Here is a 21061-nt window from a genome sequence, read left to right as displayed (position 1 = left end):
TGGATAAACGTCTATTAAGATTAAACAATAAATATGGTGAAAGAAAAAGACAACATAATAGATAAACCACAGATGTATTAAAAAATTAGCAATAGCTTAATGACAATAAATTTGAAAATCTAGATGAAAGAGGTAATTATTAAAAAATATAGATTATAACAAAAGTATATTATATAATAACAATATAATAAAAACATGGTTCACCAAAACATAAAGATATAATTGAATAATCTTACAACTGTAAGAAATCAAAGTAATAGTTAAAAATATTTCCACAAGAAAGTTTATAGGCAAACTCTACCAGGTCATGATCCTGGAGTCCCGGGATCGAGTCCCACATCGGGCTCCCTGCTCAGCAGGGAATCTGCTTCTCCCTCTGACCCTTCCCCCTCTCATGCTGTCTCTCTATCTCATTCTCTCTCTCAAATAAATAAATAAAATCTTTAAAAAAAAAAAGAAAAAAGAAAATCATCTATGTTCAACCCACTCTAGAAAGGACATAATTGACCCATGTGAAAAGAACAGGATACTTGGTCCTGAGTCACACTGAGCAAAGTCACATTGTTATTAAAATTTAGTCACACCCAAGCAAAAATCAGCTCTCTAGTGGGAAAAAGTCAGCTGCCAAAACATACCCACCCAACAGGCAAGAGAATGAGAAAAGAAAAAGAAAAAGATTTTGGAGATCCTTCAAGAATATTCTGAAATAATTATTTCCAAACAAAATTTGACAGTTGTTTACATTCTCTCTAAAAACTTTATTTCAATGCACTTCAATTCTATGGACTCTTTGAATAAGAAAGACTCTGCACTGTCCAAAAGAATGCATTTAATACCTCATGGCCACCCACTTTTGAAAATTTGCCTAAAAAAGGAGTTTTCAAGGCACAGTGAAATTGTAAAAGTTAAAAATAACAAATCTAGAGGGTTTCTTATACTTTTCTGGAACCATAATTTCATTTTCCTGTAGGTGAAAAACTATCTTTTTAAGAGTGGGAAATTTCCCTCCCGAAGATACTGAAAGTTTTTAATTTTGATAATGGGCAACAAATGTTCATAAAAAGTTACAGACTAATCCATATCACCCTCACCAAATGTTAGATCCTAAGGGCAGACAAAGCCAACTGAGAGGGAAAGGGAGCTGTGTTCATTCAGCATTATCGCCCATGAACGTAGAAGCAGTCCTGTGGCATCTGTACCATGTACTCCAATTCCTTGGCCTGCCTACGTTGGCTTAGAGAAGCTGGTTTGAAATATTTCAGTGCACATTCAAGAGCTGCTAATTAACATCTCTTAAGCAACTCTCCTACAACAACAGACAACTCCGTTTGATCTTTGTATTATTCTACTCCAGTGATGCTGGGGAGAACATTACTATTAGCACAGAGGGCTTATGCTAGTCGTAAAAATCATGATCATCATCATCATCTAACACAGTAATGAGTGTCTAAACTGGCAAAACTGCGTTAAGTTCTCTCTCATTTAATATTTATAACATTATAAGAAACATTTAAAGAGTGTCAGTAGCTTGCCCAAGGCCTCTCACTAATAAAAGTAATACAGCCCAGATTCAAACCTGGTCTGGGCAAATTCATCGATCTGTTGTTTCTAGTATTTATTAATCAGCCAATAAATTCATGGTTTAAATCTTCTCACAATGAAATCAACTTTGTTCCACTTCATCATTTCTACCATAAGCATATGATATGCTCTCTGAAGTCAAGGTAATTACTCTTGTGCAGCCAGCAGACTGCACAATAAATCCATGCTATTTATCATGACATAAAAAAAGATTCACATGAATATCCTTTGTTAGAGAAATAACTAAAGTTCTAAAAAGATAATACGTCACTTTTTAAATTCCATGACAGATTAGGGTTTTTTTATTTTATTTTATTTTATTATGTTATGTTAGTCACCATACATCATTAGTTTTTGACGTAGTGATCCACGATTCATTGTTTTCGTATAACACCCAGTGCTCCATGCAGTACATGCCCTACTTACTACCCATCACCGGGCTAACCCATCCCCCCACCCCACTCCCCTCTAAAACCCTCAGTTTCTTTCTCAGAGTCCATAGTCTCTCACGGGTCATCTCTCCCTCTGATTTCTCCCCCTTCATTTTCCCTTCCTTCTCCTAATGTCCTCCATGCTATTCCTTAGGTTCCACAAATAAGTGAAACCATATGATAATTGACTTCCTCTGCTTGACTTATTTCACTTAGCATAATCTCCTCCAGTTCCATCCATGTTGATTTATTCATCCATTCTGATGGCTGAGTAATATTCCACTGTATATATGGACCACATCTTCTTTATCCATTCATCTGTTGAAGGGCATCTCGGCTCTTTCCACAGTTTGGCTATTGCGGACATTGCTGCTATGAACATTGGGGTGCATATGACCCTTCTTTTCACTACATCTGTGTCTTCAGGATAAATACCCAGGAGTGCAATTGCTGGGTCATAGGGTAGCTCTATTTTTAATTTTTTGAGGCACCTCCACACTGTTTTCCAAAGTGGCTGTACCAACTTGCATTGCCACCAACAGTGTAAGAGGGTTCCCCTTTCTCCACAACCTCTCCAACATTCGTTTCTTGCCTTGTCAATTTTTGCCATTCTAACTGGTGTAAAGTGGTATCTCAATGTGGTTTTGATTTGAATTTCCCTGATGGCTAATGATGATGAACATTTTTTCATGTGTCTGTTGTATGCCATTTGTATGTCTTCTTCGGAGAAGTGTCTGTTCATACCTTCTGCCTATTTTTTTGACTTGATTATTTGTTTTTTGGGTGTTGAGTTTGAGAAGTTCTTTATAGATCCTGGATACCAGCCCTTTATCTGTAGTGTCATTTGTCTTCTCCCATTCTGTGGGTTGCCTCTTTGTTTTGTTGACTGTTTCCGTTGTTGTGCAGAAGCTATTTATCTTGATGACGTCCCAAAAGTTCATTTTTGCTTTTGTTTCACTAGCCTTTGGAGAGGTAACTCGAAAGAAGTTGCTGTGGCCGATGTCAAAGAGGTTACTGCCTATGTTCTCCTCTAGGATTTTGATGGATTCCTGTCTCACATTGAGGTCTTTCATCCATTTTGAGTTCATCTTTGTGTATGGTGTTAGAGAATGGTCGAGTTTCATTCTTCTGCATGTGGCTGTCCAATTTTCCCAGCACCATTTATTGAAGAGACTGTCTTTTTCCATTGCATATTTTTTCCTGCTTTGTTGAAGATTATTTGACCACAGAGTTGAGGGTACATATCTGGGTTCTCTATTCTGTTGCATTGGTCTATATGTCTGTTTTTGTGCAAGTACCATGCTATCTTGGTGATCACTGCTTTGTAATACAGCTTGAGATCGGGCAATGTGATGCCCCCAGCTTTGTTTTTCTTTTTCAACATTTGCTTGGTGATTTGGGGTCTTTTCTGATTCCATACAAATTTTAGGATTGTTTGTTCCAGCACTTTGAAAAATGTCATTGGAATTTTGATCAGGATGGCATTGAAGGTATAGATTGCTCTGGGTAGCATAGACATTTTAACAATGTTTATTCTTCCGATCCATGAGCATGGAATGTTTTTCCATCTTTTTGTGTCTTCTTCAATTTCTTTCATGAGTGTTCTGTAGTTCCTAGAGTATAGATCCTTTACCTCTTTGGTTAGGTTTATTCCGAGGTATCTGATGGTTTTTGGTGTTATAGTAAATGGAATTGTTTCTCTAATTTGTTTCTACAGTTGCATCGTTAGTGTATAAGAAAGTAACGGATTTCTGTGCATTGGTTTTGCATCCTGCCACATTGTTGACTTACTGTATGAGTTCTAGTAATTTGGGGGTGGAGTTTTTTGGGTTTTCCACATAAAGTATCATGTCATCTGCAAAAAGAGACAGTTTGACTTCTTTGCCAATCTGAATACCTTTTTATGTCTTTTTGTTGTCTGATTGCTGTTGCTAAGACTTCTAGTACTATGTTGAAAATAGTGGCAAGAGTGGGCATCCTTGACGTGTTCCTGATCTTAAGGGAAAGGCTCTCAGCTTTTCCCCATTGAGGATGATATTTGCTGTGGGTTTTTCATAGATGGATTTTATAAACTTGAGGAATGTTCCCTCTATCCCTATACTCTGAAGAGTTTTAATCAGGAAAGGATGCTGTATTTTGTCAAATGCTTTTCCTGCATCAATTGAGAGGACCATATGTTCTTCCCTCTCCTCTTAGTATGTGTTCTGTCACATTGATTGATTTGCAAATGTTGAACCACCCTTGCATCCTGGGGATAAATCCCACTTGGTCGTGGTGGGTGATCTTTTTAATGTAGTGTTGGATCCTATTAGCTAGGATTTTGTTGAGGATTTTGGAATCCATATTCATCAGGGATATTGGTCTGAAATTCTTTTTGATGGGGTCTTTGCCTGGTTTGGGGATTAAGGTAATGCTGGCCTCATAGAACGAGTCTGGAAGCTTTCCTTCTGTTTCTATTTTTTGAAACAGCTTCAGGAGAATAGGTATTATTTCTTCTTTGAATGTTTGGTAGAATTCCCCAGGGAATCCATCAGGCCCTGGACTCTTGTGTTTTGGGGAGGTTTTTGATCACTGCTTCAATCTCGTTACTGGTTATTGGCCTATTCAGGTTGTCCGTTTCTTCCTGTTTCAGTCTTGGCAGTTTATAGATTTCCAGGAAGGCATCCATTTCATCCAGATTGCTCAGTTTACTGGCATAGAGTTGTTGATAATAATTTCTAATAATTGTTTCTATTTCCTTGGTGTTAGTCTGGATCTCTCCCCTTTCATTCATAATTTTATTAATTTGGGTCCTTTCTCTTTTCTTCTGATAAGTCTGGCCTGTGGTTTATCGATCTTATTAATTCTTTCAAAGAACCAGCTTCTAGTTTCATTGATCTGATCTACTGTGTTTCTGGTTTCTAACTCATTGATCTCTGCTCTAATCTTAATTATTTCCCTTCTAATGCGTTGTTTAGGCATTGTTTGTTGCTTTTTCTCTAGTTCTTTAAGGTGTAGAGTTAGTTGGTGAATTCGAGATTTTTCTGTTTTTTTGAGTGAGGCTTGGATGGCTATGTATTTCCCCCTTAGAACCACCTTTGCAGTATCCCATAGGTTTTGGACTGATGTGTTTTTGTTCTCACTGGTTTCCATGAATTGTTTAAGTTCTTCTTCGATTTCCTGGTTGACCCAAACATTCTTGAGCAGAGTGGTTTTTAGCTTCCAAGTGTGTGAATTTCTGCCAAATTTTTTCTTGTGATTGAATTCCCGTTTTAAAGCATTATGGTCTGAGAATATGCAGGGAATAATCTCAATCTTTTGGTATCAGTTGAGACCTAATTTGTGACCCAGTATGTGGTCCATTCTGGCGAATAGAACTTCTGGAGAAAGTTCTGTGTGTGCTCGAGAAAAATGAGTATTCTGTTGTTCTAGGGTGGAATGTTCTGTATATTATCTATAAGGTCCATCTGGTCCAGTGTGTCATTCAAAGCTCTTGTTTCTTTGATTTTCTGCTTAGATGATCTGTCTATTGCTGAGAATGGAGTACTGAGGTCTCCTACAATTAACGTATTGTTATCAATATGACTATTTTGGTTAACAGTTGGCTTATGTAGATGGCTGCTCCCATGTTGGGGGCATAGATATTTACAATTGTTAGATCTTCTTATTGGATAGACCCTTTAAGAATGATAACAGTGTCTTTCTGGATCTCTATCCCTTCACTTTCAGTCTGGATGTATCTTTAGGTTCAAAATGAGTCTCTTGTAGACAGCATATGGATGGGTCCTGTCTTTTTATCCAATCTGCAACCCTGTGCCGTTTTATGGGAGTATTTAGGCCATTCACGTTGAGACTGATTATTGAAAGATATGAATTTATTGTCATCATGTTGCCTGTGAAGACCTTGTTTCTATAGATTGTCTCTGTAAATTTCTGTTCTATATCACTCTTGGGGTCTTTCTCCTTCTATAGAACCCCCCATAATATTTCTTGCAAGGCCGGCTTAGTGGTCACATATTCTTTCAGTTTCTGCCGGTCTTGGAAGCTCTGCATCTCTCCATCCATTCTAAATGACAGTCTTGCCGGATAAAGTATTCTTGGCTGCATGTTCTTCTTGTTTAGTACCCTGACTATGTCTTGCCAGGCCTTTCTGGCTTGCCAGGCCTTTCTGGCTCGCCAGGTCTCTGTGGATAGCTCTGACATTACTCTGATGTTCCTCCCTCTGTATGTAAGGAATCTCTTCCCCCTAACTGCCGTGAAGGTGGTTTCCTTGGTTCTAAGATTTGCGAGTTTTACTATTACATGCCGGGGTGTTGGCCTGTTTTCCTTGATCTTGGGAGGGGTCCTCTCTGCCTCTAGGACACGATGTTTGTTTCATTCCCCAGATTAGGGAAGTTCTCAGCCACCATTTGCTCAAATATATCTTCTAGTCCTCTCTCTCTCTCTACCCCCTCAAGGATCCCAATAATTCTGACATTGGAACACTTCATGGTGTCACTTATTTCCCTGATTCTATTTTCATGGATTCTGAGTTGTTTTTCCCTGACCTCCTCTTTTTCCTTTTTATCTATTAAATGGTCTTCCAGGTCACTAATTTGTTCTTCTGCCTTGCTTACCCTAATTGTTAGATTATCTAGATTAGATTGGATCTCATTGATAGCATTTTTAAATTCTGACAATCAGGTTTCATTTCTGCCCTTAGAGACTCTATGTTGCCTTTAATTGATTTCTTCATTCTAGCCATTGTCTTCACAATTGCTAGTTTGAATTTCATCTCCTACATCTTGGTTATATCTGAATCCATTTGTAAATCTGTGGCATAAGTCATAATCTCTGAGTCTTTCCTATTTTGGGGGTTCCTCCTCCTAGTCATTCTGTTATGGGTGTTTGAGAGAATGTATAGAGTCCAAATTATTGACCACAAGCCAAGCAAGATGCACCTGTTTTCTAGGGACCTTAGGGCTGCTGGCCTCTTGTTTTCCCAGCCTGTCTTCTGGAGGAGGGGCCTGCAGCACTGTTACTCAGGCAATCCTGTTTGGGCAGAGTTGCCCTGCCCCCTGTGGCGGGGTATGGGCTCAGCGAAAACTGGTTTTTGAGGGCTTTTGTTCTCTGGCGGCTTTCCCTGGCAGGTTTCCATGTCTCTTCTGAGAGTCAGAGCAGAAGAAACCGTTTCCAACCCTCTGCCTCAGAGCAGAGATATCACAGTCTGTTCTTCAGTGAGCTCTCTGGCCACACTATCTCCATTTCTGTCTGTGCTGCTATAAACTGCAGCATCCTGGGTTGTGCGCCCCTCAGCAGGGCTCCCAGTCCTCACCTCCAGGTTGGGGAACGGGGGCACGTCTCTGCCCTTTGTGCTTCTAAAACTGCCAGCTGCCCCCAGTTCGCACGCACAGCCCCACCACTCCGGTTTCAGTCTGGGGGACTGCCCTAAAGTCCTTTCCTCGCTGCTACTGGTCTGCGAGCCTGTGCCCCATCCCCACAGCGGGAGGCTATCGCTCACTGGTGGTGTAGTATCCCCATGGTCAGGATCCCTCCCCCTGCCATTTATCCTCCGATATCTGCCCACGGAATCATGGCTCCCTGCTTTGTACCTCGAAAACAACCACCTGCGATATTCTGTTTGAAGGGTTCCAGCTCTATCGTCTTACATCTCAGGCTGATTTTGTGGGTGTTCAGAGTGGTCTGGTAGATATCCAGCTCAATTCCGGGGACCGGTTGGAATAGGGTCCCCTACTCCTCTGCCATCTTTTCCCCCCTCCTCGACAGATTAGGTTTTAAGTGTGAATAAAAATCACTGGATAAAGTTCAAATATAAAATTAGCAATAAATGATAAAATGCCACGAATTCTCTTCATTAGAGTCTGAGGTCTGCAAACTAGAGCCAAACCAGGGCCAGATGCCTGTTTCTATAAATCAAGTTTTATTGGAACACTCATTTTCATATTGTCTATTGCTGCTCTTGTGCTATGATGGCGAAGTTGAATATGATTGAGACCACCAGGGTCACAAAGTCAAAAACACTTAATGTCTGGCCTTTTACAGAACGTTTGTTGACCCCTGTCCTAGATAATCCAAAAATAGAGTTTGCGTTAGAAGTATGATAAAGAGTGATAAAGAACTGTGATAAAAAGTGGCTTAAAAACAGAACTGTCACCAGTCTGTAACAGCATGAAAATGCCGGCAAGGTTGTTTTTACCTTGAAGGTTTTCCTTCTTCAACAAAGAACTGAGTTGATTCATAGCATTGAAGGTGAGAATCGACTCTATAGATGCTCTGTATCGCCCGGAATGCTCAGTGTTGACATTCAGCCCCAGACTCTGAATTCCTTGTCCAGTCTCTATCCCTTCCAGGAGGGGAAGCTCATGAGGAAGAAAACTGGAAACTATGCTGTGAAGAGTTGGCTCCTTAGAATCTGGATCTAGTAACCAGCACGCCACCTAAATGGGTTCAAAGACATTTGTACACACTTAAATTAAAAGGGAAAAATGCTCATTTCTAATCTCACTCCTTTTTACTTAATACTAATTCAGTGGTCTTCCCAGGAGAGGAGAAGGGAAGGATAACTGTAAATTGTACCAGGACTCATTTCTGGTACTAGTGAGAGCAGTTTTCAAAAAAGGAAAAGTTACAACTTTTCCATTACTACAACATTCCTGCTTATCTGGTTCTGAAATAGCCTTGAAATCCAAGTGCCTCTCAGATAATTAAAATCATATTTCTGAAAATGTAGATGGAGTCTTCTCCACTGAGGCTGATTTGGGCGAAGCTACTATAATAAAGACAAGTTTTAGGTTTTTAAAAATTCTCTCGACATCATAATAAGTGAGACATAAATGTTTTACCATTAAAAGTTTATACCCAAAGTTTTAGAAAGCCTCCAGGCTTTCCCCTCGGGATAAGGGCCTGCCAACAGGGCCACCCAACAAATCATTTGATTGCTATTTTTAGCTTCCCTGCCAGATTGGAAGACCTCTAGTTTCGTGTGTGTGTGTGTGTGTGTGTGTGTGTTTGCATTCTGTGTGTACAGGTCTGTGATTCATCAGTCTTATATAACACCCAGTGCTCATTACATCACATGCCCTCCTTAATGTCCATCACCCAGTTACCCCATCCCCACCCCCAGCAACCCCCAGTTTATTTCCTATAATTAAGAGTCTCTTATGGTTTGTCTCCTGTAGTTTCTAACACTAGGTGATCTAGCAGACCAAAACTAAATTAGAATAAGGAAATCTAAGCCCTGTTCATAATTCTGACAATTACATGACTCAATTACTTCTTCTTTAGGTTAAGAATGTAGTTTGATAGAGGAGTGTGAGATTGTGAATTGTAATAAGAAATATAAATTTGGTCTTTGTCCCCATTTCTAGCAGAGAGCTTCTAAAACGCTTAAAATTTCCTAAATTGAGAGATAAAGTCACCTTTTGTTATGTTAATGAGGTGACTTTGGGAATGCCTCTAGGTTACCTAAGGATGGGGGTTGGCTGCCCGAGGAACCAACCCTGTGATTGGAGGGTTGGAACTTTCAGTCCCGTTCCTTGACCTGCTAGGAGGTGCCTGGAGGTTGAATTGATCACCTACGACCAATGATTTAATCAGTTTGTGCCTATGTAATGAAGGCTCTGTAAAAATCCAAAATGACAGGACTTGGAGAGCTTCGAGATTGGTGAACATGGAGGTGCCGGCAAGAGTAGTGTGGCTAGACTGAGCATGGAAGCTCCCCTCCACCTGATTGAATCTGAAGGGGGAGGAGGTCACAGGAACCTCTCATTTATAGTCAGTCGGTCAGAAATACAGGTAAGAACCTGGACTTAGAACAGGCATCAGACATCCTTGCCAGATGTCCTTGGAAGGAGGTGCTTGGACTCTCTAGTCTATATTCAGTTGGTCAGAAGTATAGGTGTTAACTTGGGCTTGAAGCTGACCTCATAAGAGCAGGCAGCAATGTGGCACTGAGAGGTAGTGTCAGAATTGAGTTGAATTGTAGCAAACCCATCTGGTGTTTCCAGCACTGCTTGATGGTATGGGAGAAACCCTACAAACATATCAGAATTGGTCTCAGAACAATTTTACTTGGTGTCAGAGAAGTGGGTCTTGCTAGAAGGGCCTGGCTCACAGAAACATACAGCTTATAATGAGAAAGGATAAAAGGGTGGGGGATGATGATCCTTTGATCCCTGGATGGCTACCTAGTGACGCATGTATGAGACTGTAGCTACATTACAGTTACTAAGGGTAAAAGTTACTAATGGAATTTAGAAATGGCAGACCTAACTCCTGAGGAGTTGGCTCATTGGATATATAAGTAAAAAAAAACCAGTAAGCACACTAAACATACAATCTCTTGGTTACTGTTATCTGTGATAGCTAAATAAAAGTAAAGTGTTGGGTCTGGCTTTGATGGTAAACCAAACTCAGATCTGAGTCAGTCTGAGCTTTAGCCACTAGCCTCAAAGTCAACTGTGCAGGGGCAACACAAAGCACCCCTAAGACCTCTGGTCACCGATAAGGTAATCAGCGTAGGAGCACAATACCTAGAAACTATCAAAACCAGGGGGTATAGTGTGACAGAGTTGTTTCATTTTGTGGATCAGTATCATCAGCTTCTTGTGGAACCATAACTAAAATGGATTATGAGAGTGATTTAGGAGGAGTGTTTGGTTTGGGATGCTGCAGGATGGAAGAGCAGAGGGTTGATGTAGGACCCAGAGCTCACTACGGTACAATCAAAATTGAGTGTATGTGATCCAGACACACGGGAGGTTATTCCTATGGGAACAGCTAGCCTGGTGCACTGGATAAAAGCCATTATAAAGACTGTTTAGCCTGAGAGGGGGACTGTCCCTCTTCTCTTATAAATGCCAAGTGGAACACCCCAGATGAAGCAGCTGATATTCTTCACATGCAAGCCATATGGGACTGCTTTATGATAACTGGGATATTTATCTGCTGAAATCTAACTATTACTCAGGTCATAGTAAATGCTGTGATTTAAGGCGGCCCCCTTCACACAGGTACCCCATATAACCCTACTGTTGCAAACTGAGGGACAGTTTGGAAAGCCTCATCAAATTTGCCTTCTCAGCTTTCTCTCATAGGTCTTAGAGATGGTAATAAAAACATTAGGTTTACCGACAAGAGAATGGAAAGAGGCAGGGGGAGGTCAAGAGACTTCCCAACAAAGTGGAAATTTTTAAAAGGTTAAGAAATATGGTGAATATGAAGCAAATATTCAAGAGAAATAAGAACAAGAGAAATAGGAAACAGAAAAGGAAGAGTCTCAGGACTCACCTCAGCAGGATGGAAAATTTTAGATGGTTAGTAAGAAATGTGATGAATAAAATGGGTGTTGATGGATTAAAAAAATATTTTAGTAAAGCATCACCAAAGGTTGGGTGGGTCAAAGCAACCCCCATTAAAGGGCCCCAAACAAGACTGCTCTATTTACCATAATATGGAGAAATTTAAAAAGCTCAAAGATGTAAGTTACAATGAGAAACCTGACCAGCAATCAGTGGTTAGGCAGATTAATCAAGTTAAAGACTTGATAAAAGGCCTGGGGTCCCTTCACTCAACTCCTCCCTGGGGACCCAAAAAGCCTTTCAGACAAGAGTAGGTAAAACTGTCAGGGGGTGGAAAAGAGAAGTTTCCTGGACTCCTGGAAGAGAGAGATCTAGGAACCGTGGTACTAAAACCCATTGGTAAAGCCCTGACTTCGGCTCCAATTAGAATAAGAGAACTGTAAAAATGTAATGGTTGATAGGATTATGTAAACTGGAATGTTAAAGCAGGTATTATGTAAAGAAGTTGTGTCTCCTTCGGGAGCCTGGATAGCTCAGTCAGTTAAGCATCTGCCTTCAGCTCAGGTCATGATCCTGGGGTCCTGGGATGGAGCCCTGGCTCCCTGCTCAGCAGGGAGTCTGCTTCTCCCTCTCCCTCTGCCCCTCCCCCCCACCCGTGCGCGCAAGCGTTCTCTCTCTCTCTCAAATAAATAAAATCTTGACCTCCTTTACCTGAATATTTTATGGTAATAGGTATTATGTCTGGCTGGGGAACACTTCCTCTACCTACCTAGTTTTGTAAAACTAAAACATGTTGATGAAGTCCTAATGGAGGTTATGGTTAGAAACGTGAGAGTTGATGGAATGAAAGGAAAAAGTCTGTAGGAGAATTGATGTTTGAACAGGCTTTAGATGAAGTGGTTGGGTCTTTACCTGAAGGCATTTTGGGAATGGACATTATGTCTAACAGAGGAACATATCCCATGATTAGTATTGTAAAACACAAGGCATATAAATCCCACCCTTCAAGCAATGTTAAATGCTCAGTGCGAACCAATAAGATTGCCTGAGCCCACACAATGTGGAATGAAGCTCGAGTGCTGGTAGCAACAAATTCTTTGTGCAATAGCCCTTTGTGGAGACTGGAGCTAATGGCAAGAGCTTGTGAGCACCTCCCAACAATGACAACTGGGACTTTAAACAAGAGAATTTCCATTTGAGGGTATTTATGGCCTTGCTATTGACATTATTAATTGAAGTTATTCTTATGACTAAAGTATATAACATGATCTTGAAACCTGAAATACCCACCCAACACAGGTGATATCTGAGAAATGCTCTAATGGAGTTGGCAGTGCCCAGTAGAGTTACATAATAAAATGGAAACAGGTTATACAGGATCATGCTGCCTGGGGAATGCAAAGAAGAGATGCTCAAGAGCAGGGAGCCTCTTTTCTCTTAGGCTTGACTCTGGAATTGTGTGAGAAGCTGCTGCTGGATTCTACTGTTACTTGGACAGTGCTCTATAAACAGCTCTTAACTGACTGACGAAAAGCTGCTAGGTTTGTGGATGGCAGTTCCAAAGTGAATGAACAATACCCTGTTTTGGAAAGTCGTCATTCTATTCAAAGAAGATAGAAACAGATCGTCCTGGTGTGCTGAATTGCATTTGAAGGGGTGCATTAAAGTAGGACACATTAATGCCTTTCACAAGAGCTCCCTTCTAGGTTTGGAAGGCGACTAGAATTATCAAGCAGATGTCCCTGCATGCCCCTTTGAGATGGTCGCCTGGGCCCATGAATGAGGGGACATGGTTCACTGTAGTAATGCAGAGACAGGCTGAATCTAGACATATTCCTCTTATACCCTCTGAGGCACAGAAGGCTAAAATGAACTGTATCTGTCTACAAGAGTGTCAGAGACTGCAGATGGTTATTTGGCAGATTACCCGGTAGGAAGGCCAGGAATATAGCTGACAGGTGAGACTAATGCTAGTAGCCTTGTACCTCTGTGGGGAGGTACAAATGGGTCCAGATAGGAGCAGACATTGACTCTGGACCGTGCTTTGCTTACCTGATTGTAGATACAAATGCTCTGAGTGCTATAAAAGAACCAGAACAGAAGATACTGCACCAGTTTGGATGGCTGACCATCATTTCTTCAGACCAAAGAACACACTATATAGCCCATAATGTTCTACAAGGGGCAAAGAGATAGCCTCGGTACTAGTTTGATAGAGAACTGGAATGGGCAATTAAAACATAGGTTGTCTAAAAATAGATAAAGGCAGCAAGGCTGGCTTATATGTCTTCATAAGTATATGCTCCCACTCAACATCAACATGAGGGGGGCTAAAGGAGTGTCCCCACTGGATATACTTCTCTGTTTGGATCTGGGGAAGTAAGGATGGGAAAGATGGTATACTTTCTTCCCCACATCACCTCAACTTTTTTCCTCCTAGCTGATGCAGGGGTCACAGGACCAGGGCTACAAGTATAAGGGATGGAAATGGACGATTCCTAAGCAAGAAACAATAATCATGCCAGAAGGTGTGAAGGCACATCCTGCCCCATCAGGCCCTTTGGAATTATAACATAAAGGTTAAAAGCATAGAAGGAAAAATAGTAGCTATGGGTAAAGAAATAAATGAATGGGTTATGTAATGAGGAAAATCCAATATTAACACCTCAAAAGAAGCTCTAAGCAAGAGATGATATTGTCTCTTTACTCAATTATGCCAGATGCCTGAAAGGGTGAAGCCATATATTGCTGACAATCCCTCTTGCTTTTGGAACCTGGTAAGATCAAATGGAAGCCTACAAACCTGGGAGACATTTTCATATGATAATGATGATGGACTGGATAGTTAATAAATGAATGGGATCCCAGTAATGTGCCAACTACTTTTGACTTTTACTATTGTTTTGCTATAATAATCACGTTATAACAATCGTGTTTGAAGACTAGGGGTAGACTATGATATTGTGACTAACAAGAAATATGTATTTGGTCCTTGTTCTCATTTCTAGCACAGAACTTCTAAAATCCTTGAAATTTGCTAAACTGAGAGACAAAAAGGTGTCTTTTGTTATGTTAATGAGGTGGCTTTTGGAATGTCCCTAGGTCACCTAAGGATGGGGGATGGTTGCTAGAAGAACCAACCCTGTGATTGGAGGATTGGAACTTTCAGTCCCACCCCTCCTGGGATGGGGGAGGGGCTGGAGGTTGCACCAATGGCCAATGATTTAATCAGTCATGCTTATGTATGAAGGTTCCATAAAAACCCAAAACACAGGGTTTGGAGAGCTTCCAGGTTGGTGAACACATGGAAATGCAGGGAAAGTGGTGTGTTTGGAGAGGGTATAGAAGCTCCACGCCCCTTCCTACATACCTCGCCCTATATATCTCTTCATCTGGCTGTTGATTCATATCCTTTAATATCTTTTGTTAAAAAAAAAACAAAAAACCCAGAATCTAAGGAATAAACTGGTTTCATGAGTTCTGTGAGCCCCTCCAGCAAGTTAACTGAACCCAAGGAGGGGGTGGTGGGAACCTTTGATTTATAGCTAGTGGGTCAGAAGCCTAACAACCTGGGTAGGCAGTGTCAGAACTGACTTGAATTGTAGGATAATCAGCTGGTACCCAGAGAATTGTTGGAGGTGTGGGGACCCCCCCGCCACATTAGAAATTGGCGATCAGAAACCTTTTAGAGAATACTGAATAACGTAATTTGATATAAAAGTTGGCAAATGTTTCTTATAAAAGCGAGATTTTTTAAATTAATAGTTTATCTTCTTGCATCAAAAGTGTTATGATTGACAAAACCAACTGTGGAATATTTCAAGTAGTTTATGCAAAAAGCGCTACAATAAATCTGAGATGGTACATCTCAGATTTTTAATGAGAAACTTGTATTACCCATATTCTCATTTTGGACTCTGGAAGATCAAAATTTTTTTGAATTTTTTTCTTAAATTTAAGTTCAATTAATTAACATATACTGTATTATTAGTTTCAGAGGTAGAGTTCAGTGATTCAACAGTTTTATATAATACCCAGGACTCATTACATCACATGCCCTCCTTAATGTCCATCATCCAGTTACCCCATTGCCCCCACCCCAGCAACTCTCAGTTTGTTTCCTATGATTCAGAGTCTCTTATGGTTTATCTCCCTCTCTGATTTTGTATTGTTTTATTTTTCCCTCTCTTCCCCTATGATCCTCTGTTTTGTTTCTTATATTCCACGTGTGAATGAGATCATATGATAACTATCTTTCTCTCATTAACTTATTTGTATTTAACTTATATATAACTTATTTATACCCTCTAGTTTCATCCTCGTTGTTGCAATGGCAAGATTTCATTTTTTTTTGAAGACTGACTAGTATGGAACATCAAAATTAAGTGAGAACTTTTTATATCCAGGGAAGGCCAATTTAAAAACTACATGGAATTTATCACATGTAAACCAAGCCTAGCTTGAACTACAGAAAAGGACAGTATGTTCAGTTTATCTGATACTGCCTTTGAAAATCTTTCCCCAAAAAAGCTAAAGAAACTAAGAAACCAAAATTTATCCTATTATTGATTACATTGCGAATAACAACCAAGTAATATCATATATCAATTCAAAATTAATATTCCATATGCCTCATGTATCCAGTATCAACAGGGGGAAAAATGATACCCCTTTGAGAGCTATGATATTGTAAATAAATGTCTTATGAAAATGCATTATACTGTAAAGTGTATGTTACAATAAGTTACCCTTTCCTTAATAACTCAGAATCATCATTATGAGAAGTGTATCATGCTTTGCTATTATAATAGCAAAGTTCTCAGGGGCTAGTAAGGTAATCTGTCCTATGCTAAATAGCCCTAACTACTATTCTTTTTGCTGTCTAAGGTTTACACATTTTTCCTATTTTCTGCCTCTATCTTCATGGATATTTGAAACATCCTGCTATCATATATTTAAATCTGACAGTCCTCATTTCATTTCTAATTTACTAAGAAACAGAAAACTTCAAACATAACCAAAATCAAAAATTTTTAAATCTCTGCAGAAAGATATGAACTTTAGTGCTTCAAATTTGTGGAATCTCTGTTTTTATCTACACAGAGGTATTTGGTGCATCACATTCTGTTCTGGGTGAATGAGATTACTAGATAAAGGAGTGACTACTCTAAAAAAATTAGGCTTCGTTCTTGGAGCTAAATAAACACCAAATCATTTAAGAATTAACACTACACAATAAAAATTGTTTTAAGTATGGTAAAAATTAGGTAAGACATGAAACCTTAGGGTCTTCATAACTTTGTTCCAGGGAGATCCCACAAGACAGAAGAAGAATTTTATAGCTTTGGATGAAGTCATAGATGATAATAGAACGTTCTTTATCAGATTCCTCTTGAAAGCAGGATAGAAGATACCACATTCTGTCTTTCACAGTCAGGCTTGGATCCAGAGAAGGTGGGACCAAACTGGAACTAATTTCTTTAGAAAACAAACAAACAAAGAGTCTTAAGGCAAAAATTACATGCATTCATTTGAAACAGCAATCTTTAATGAAAAGACTGAAAAGCCCAAGGGTCTAGCTCCATGGAACCAATAATTCAGCATAACCTTATTCAGGTCATGTTGGCTACATAGATGAAGTGCTTCATATTCTAAGAATTAAGGCTTGTGCTATGTAATTAATAATGCTCTATTCAATTAGGTGAAATTTTTAAATAACAAGATTTCTAAAAATAAATTTACATTTCTCAGAATAAGGAGTTAAAGACATAAAAAGTATTTTTTTTAACGATTTTATTTATTTATTTGACAGAGAGAGACATAGTGAGAGAGGGAACACAAGCAGGGGGAGTGGGAGAGGGAGAAGCAGGCTTCCCGCCGAGCAGGGAGCCCGATGCGGGGCTTGATCCCAGGACCCTGAGATCATGACCCAAGCCGAAGGCAGACGCTTAACGACTGAGTCACCCAGGTGCCCCAAAGACATAAAAAGTATTTTGAAATGAATTTTAAATGAACTTTTTAAAAAAATTTAGTATGAACATACAATGTTAGATCTAAAAAAATAGAAGTTCAAGTATCTATTTAACATAACACATTTTCCCTCGAAACAACTGAAAATATTTCATGCTTACTCAGGAAGAGATATTATATGGCATTCTTTAAAATGTTTACTTATTAATTTTGGTCCTGTCTAAAACCAATCTATCAGCTAGGTAATGTAACAACTGTAATAAGATCACAAGGTATTTCCAAATCATATCCTCTCAATTCCATACAAATCTACAAAGTCTGTATGATTCAACTACTGTAGATGTTCAGCTCATTGCTGTCTCTAAATAAGTTCCAGACCCAGTCAATAACACGAAAAAAGTCTGAAAAGAAACTGCTATGATCCAATCTTCAAAAACAAACCTTCAAGGTGGCCAGGAAGTCCCTAAGTGTCCACTGCCTTCAAGAAGAAAAGACAGTATCAGTAGCCATGTGATAAGTAAAGGGGAGTAAAGGTGGTGCTTAAGACATTCTTTCTAGTTAATATATGAACTAATGTACACAATAGCCACTATCCTCCCAGGAAGAATTTTTAAGCCTAAAAATAAATTCTAAGTATCAGGAAATTATTCTCAACAAACAGGTCACTATCCTAATAGAGATTATATTAAAATTAAATGGTGATTAAGTCAAATAGTGATTACTTACCAGGATGCTTTTGTTCCTTCTGTAATGAAAAATAATAGGCATCTCTTCCACCCCAGCATACTGCCAGACCAACCACCAGGATGTCATCACAACCTTTAACAGGAACACCATCATCTCTAATAGTGGTTTTCTGAGGTGAGCTAACTAAGTAAATCAAAAGTGAAATAGTTAAAAATCTCAAAATAAAGCCATTAAACTGAACGCTAAAAAAACAATGATAATAATACAAAAACTATTTGGCAAAATTTCCAGATCCCTAAAATATGCATTATTTGGATGGTCATTTTTAAGTATATGTAAGATCTTTCTAGGCTTCCCATCTATTAAAATAACTGTCACTATGAAAAATTTACCAAATATCTCTTAAAATAGATCCATAATAATGACTAAAATGCTTGTTAACTAAATTTTTTAAAGCTGCATTTTGAATTGCTATAACTCAAACAGAAATAAAGACCACTTGCACGCAACAAAAATTTTGTAATGGCTTCAGCAATTCTTAACACTAAGACATTCCAGAAAATCAAGCATCTTACTTCTTGGTAAAGAATCAGGTATGATTTTTGTATCTAGAGTCCACATTTGTTCTAAAATAAGGCATCTCCAACTTTACAGATACAGGTCAAAAATCAGTCTATCTTATTTGCAATTAGATCCCCAATATCTTGAAAGTAAATGGCACATATTTGTTAAATTTAAGTGAAGAATTTTATCCCTCTAATCCCTAGCACAGAGAATGTTCCCAGTTTTATGTATGTTGAATGAAAAATGGAAAGTACTAGTCAACACAAAAAGTACATAAAACTTGTCATAAACACATGTGCTCTATGACCTAAGTGTCCACTGATAGACAGATGAATAAGGAAGATGTGGTACACATATACAATTAAATGTTACACGGCTATAAAAAGGATGAGAACTTGCCATGTGAGACAACATGGACCTAGAGGGTGTTATGCTAAGTGAAATAAATCAGACTGAGAAAAACAAATACCATATGATTTCACTTCTTATGTAAAATCTAAAACAAAAACACAGAAATGAATAAACAAACACAAAAAGCAGAATCAGACCTATAAATACAGAGAATAAACTGATGGTTGCCAATGTCCACAATAGCCAAACTGTGGAAAGAGCCAAGATGTCCATTGACAGATGAATGGATAAAGATGTGGTATATATACACAATGGAATATTATGCAGCCATCCAAAGGAATGAGATCTTGCCATTTGCAAGGACATGGATGGAACTGGAGGGTGTTATGCTGAGTGAAATAAGTCTATCAGAGAAAGACATGTATCATATGACCTCACTGATATGAGGAATTCTTAATCTCAGGAAACAAAATGAGGGTTGCTGGAGTGGGGGGGTGGGAGGGATGGGGTGGCTGGGTGATAGACAGTGGGGAGGGTATGTGCTATGGTGAGCGCTGTGAATTGTGCAAGACTGTTGAATCACAGATTTGTACCTCTGAAACAAATAATGCAATATATGTTAAGAAAAAAAAAAAGAAGATAACAGGAGGGGAAGAATAAAGGGGAGTAAATCGGAGGGGGAGACGAAACATGAGAGACGATGGACTCTGAAAAACAAACTGAGGGTTCTAGAGGGGAGAGGGGTGGGGGATGGGTTAGCCTGGTGATGGGTATTAAAGAGGGCACGTTCTGCGTGGAGCACTGGGTGTTATGCACAAACAATGAATCATGGAACACTACATCAAAAACTAATGATGTAATGTATGGTGATTAACAACAATAAAAAATTTAAAGGAAAAAAAAAACCTGATGGTTGCCAGAGGGAAGGGAAGGGTGGGGGTTTGGGTAAAATGGGTGAAAGGGAGTGGGAGAGAGGGGCTTCCAGTTATGGAATGAGTAAGTCATGGGAATAAAAGGCACAGCATAAAGAATATGGTCAATGATACTGTAATAACAATGTATGGGGACAGATGGTAGCTATACTCCTGGTGAACATAGTGTAATGTATAAACTTGTCGAATCACTATGTTGTACACCTGAAATTAATATATCATTGTGTCAACTATACTCAAAAAAAATTAAAAACCAAACACATGTTCCATGAATTGAAGATCAAGTACTCAAACTTTTATGAACAAATCCATTAATAAACACAGAGATTTAAGAAATCTGATCAAATCTTTGCTTTCCACAGCAGGTTGTCAAGCTGACTACAGCTATTCCCCATGATACAAAATCCTTATTGTCATGAAGTAAGACAGGAATATACACGTGTGGCATTATTTAATGAAAGGTTTAAGTCTCTTAAAACATGGAAGGACTCTATGAGGCTTTGGGGTCAACATTTTGGCACAAGATTCATGGACATCAGTTGGAGGTACAACTTGAGATAAGTACTGAAAAATGTAGTTAATGTACATTGTTTAAAATACAGTCATTTTTCTATGTACTTTTGTGATTATATAAGTGAATAAGGATATTACAATTTAATAGAAAATAATTCATGAGCACTGATGATTAATAAAAACCATGATGCTATATCATTAAGATACCAAAAAAGGCAATCCTTGTTCAAAATATATATTTTAGTTTTTACAAACTCATATTCTAATATTAATATATGTAATCATATATATGTCATACACACACACACGTGTATATATATATATATATATATATATATATATATATATATGACTTTCTTAAAGAGAAACATCATGTTTAATGGTAAATCTTAGCATATTCTAGCACCAGATATGGCCTGGAGTTGAAGAAGCAGCAACAGATAGGTGACCTCTGTGAAGCCTCATAAAATGAAAAGGATTAGGAAGGCAACAAACAGAAGAGCTCCATGGACTGACACAGGGCAAAGTCCAGAATAGCAACTCAAGAAAGAGCTGTTGTTTGAGAGATGGATTCCTGATACACCCAATGGTCAAGATGCCAAACACTGTTCCGGTGTTGGCCCCCTGAGCCAGCCACAACTGTGGTGGCTGCAGCAGCAATAAGCTTGGCTGCTATGTCCTTGTCCTGAGAGAAAAGAACTGGTCTGGAACTCTCTTTGGACCACCTAGTGCGGGGATCTACTCTAGAAAGGCT

At 39.0% G+C, this 21061-nt stretch overlaps 1 protein-coding gene across 1 annotated transcript in view; it reads right to left on the bottom strand.

The window, feature by feature from the left end:
- The window catches only part of POLQ (DNA polymerase theta), a 133840-nt gene that overhangs the window by 49209 nt on the left and 63570 nt on the right, over positions 1–21061 (bottom strand). The window contains exons 17-19 of the mRNA XM_027585028.2: positions 17987–18130; positions 16572–16768; positions 8188–8428 (exon numbers count right to left, since the gene is read on the bottom strand). Coding sequence (XP_027440829.2) covers positions 8188–8428; positions 16572–16768; positions 17987–18130 — 582 coding nt within the window. The remainder of the gene's footprint in view (positions 1–8187; positions 8429–16571; positions 16769–17986; positions 18131–21061) is intronic.

This window comes from Zalophus californianus, chromosome 1 (genome assembly GCF_009762305.2).
Source record: "Zalophus californianus isolate mZalCal1 chromosome 1, mZalCal1.pri.v2, whole genome shotgun sequence".
NCBI classification, from domain to species: Eukaryota; Metazoa; Chordata; class Mammalia; order Carnivora; family Otariidae; genus Zalophus; species Zalophus californianus.
This window is presented reverse-complemented; position numbering and strand designations above follow the sequence as displayed.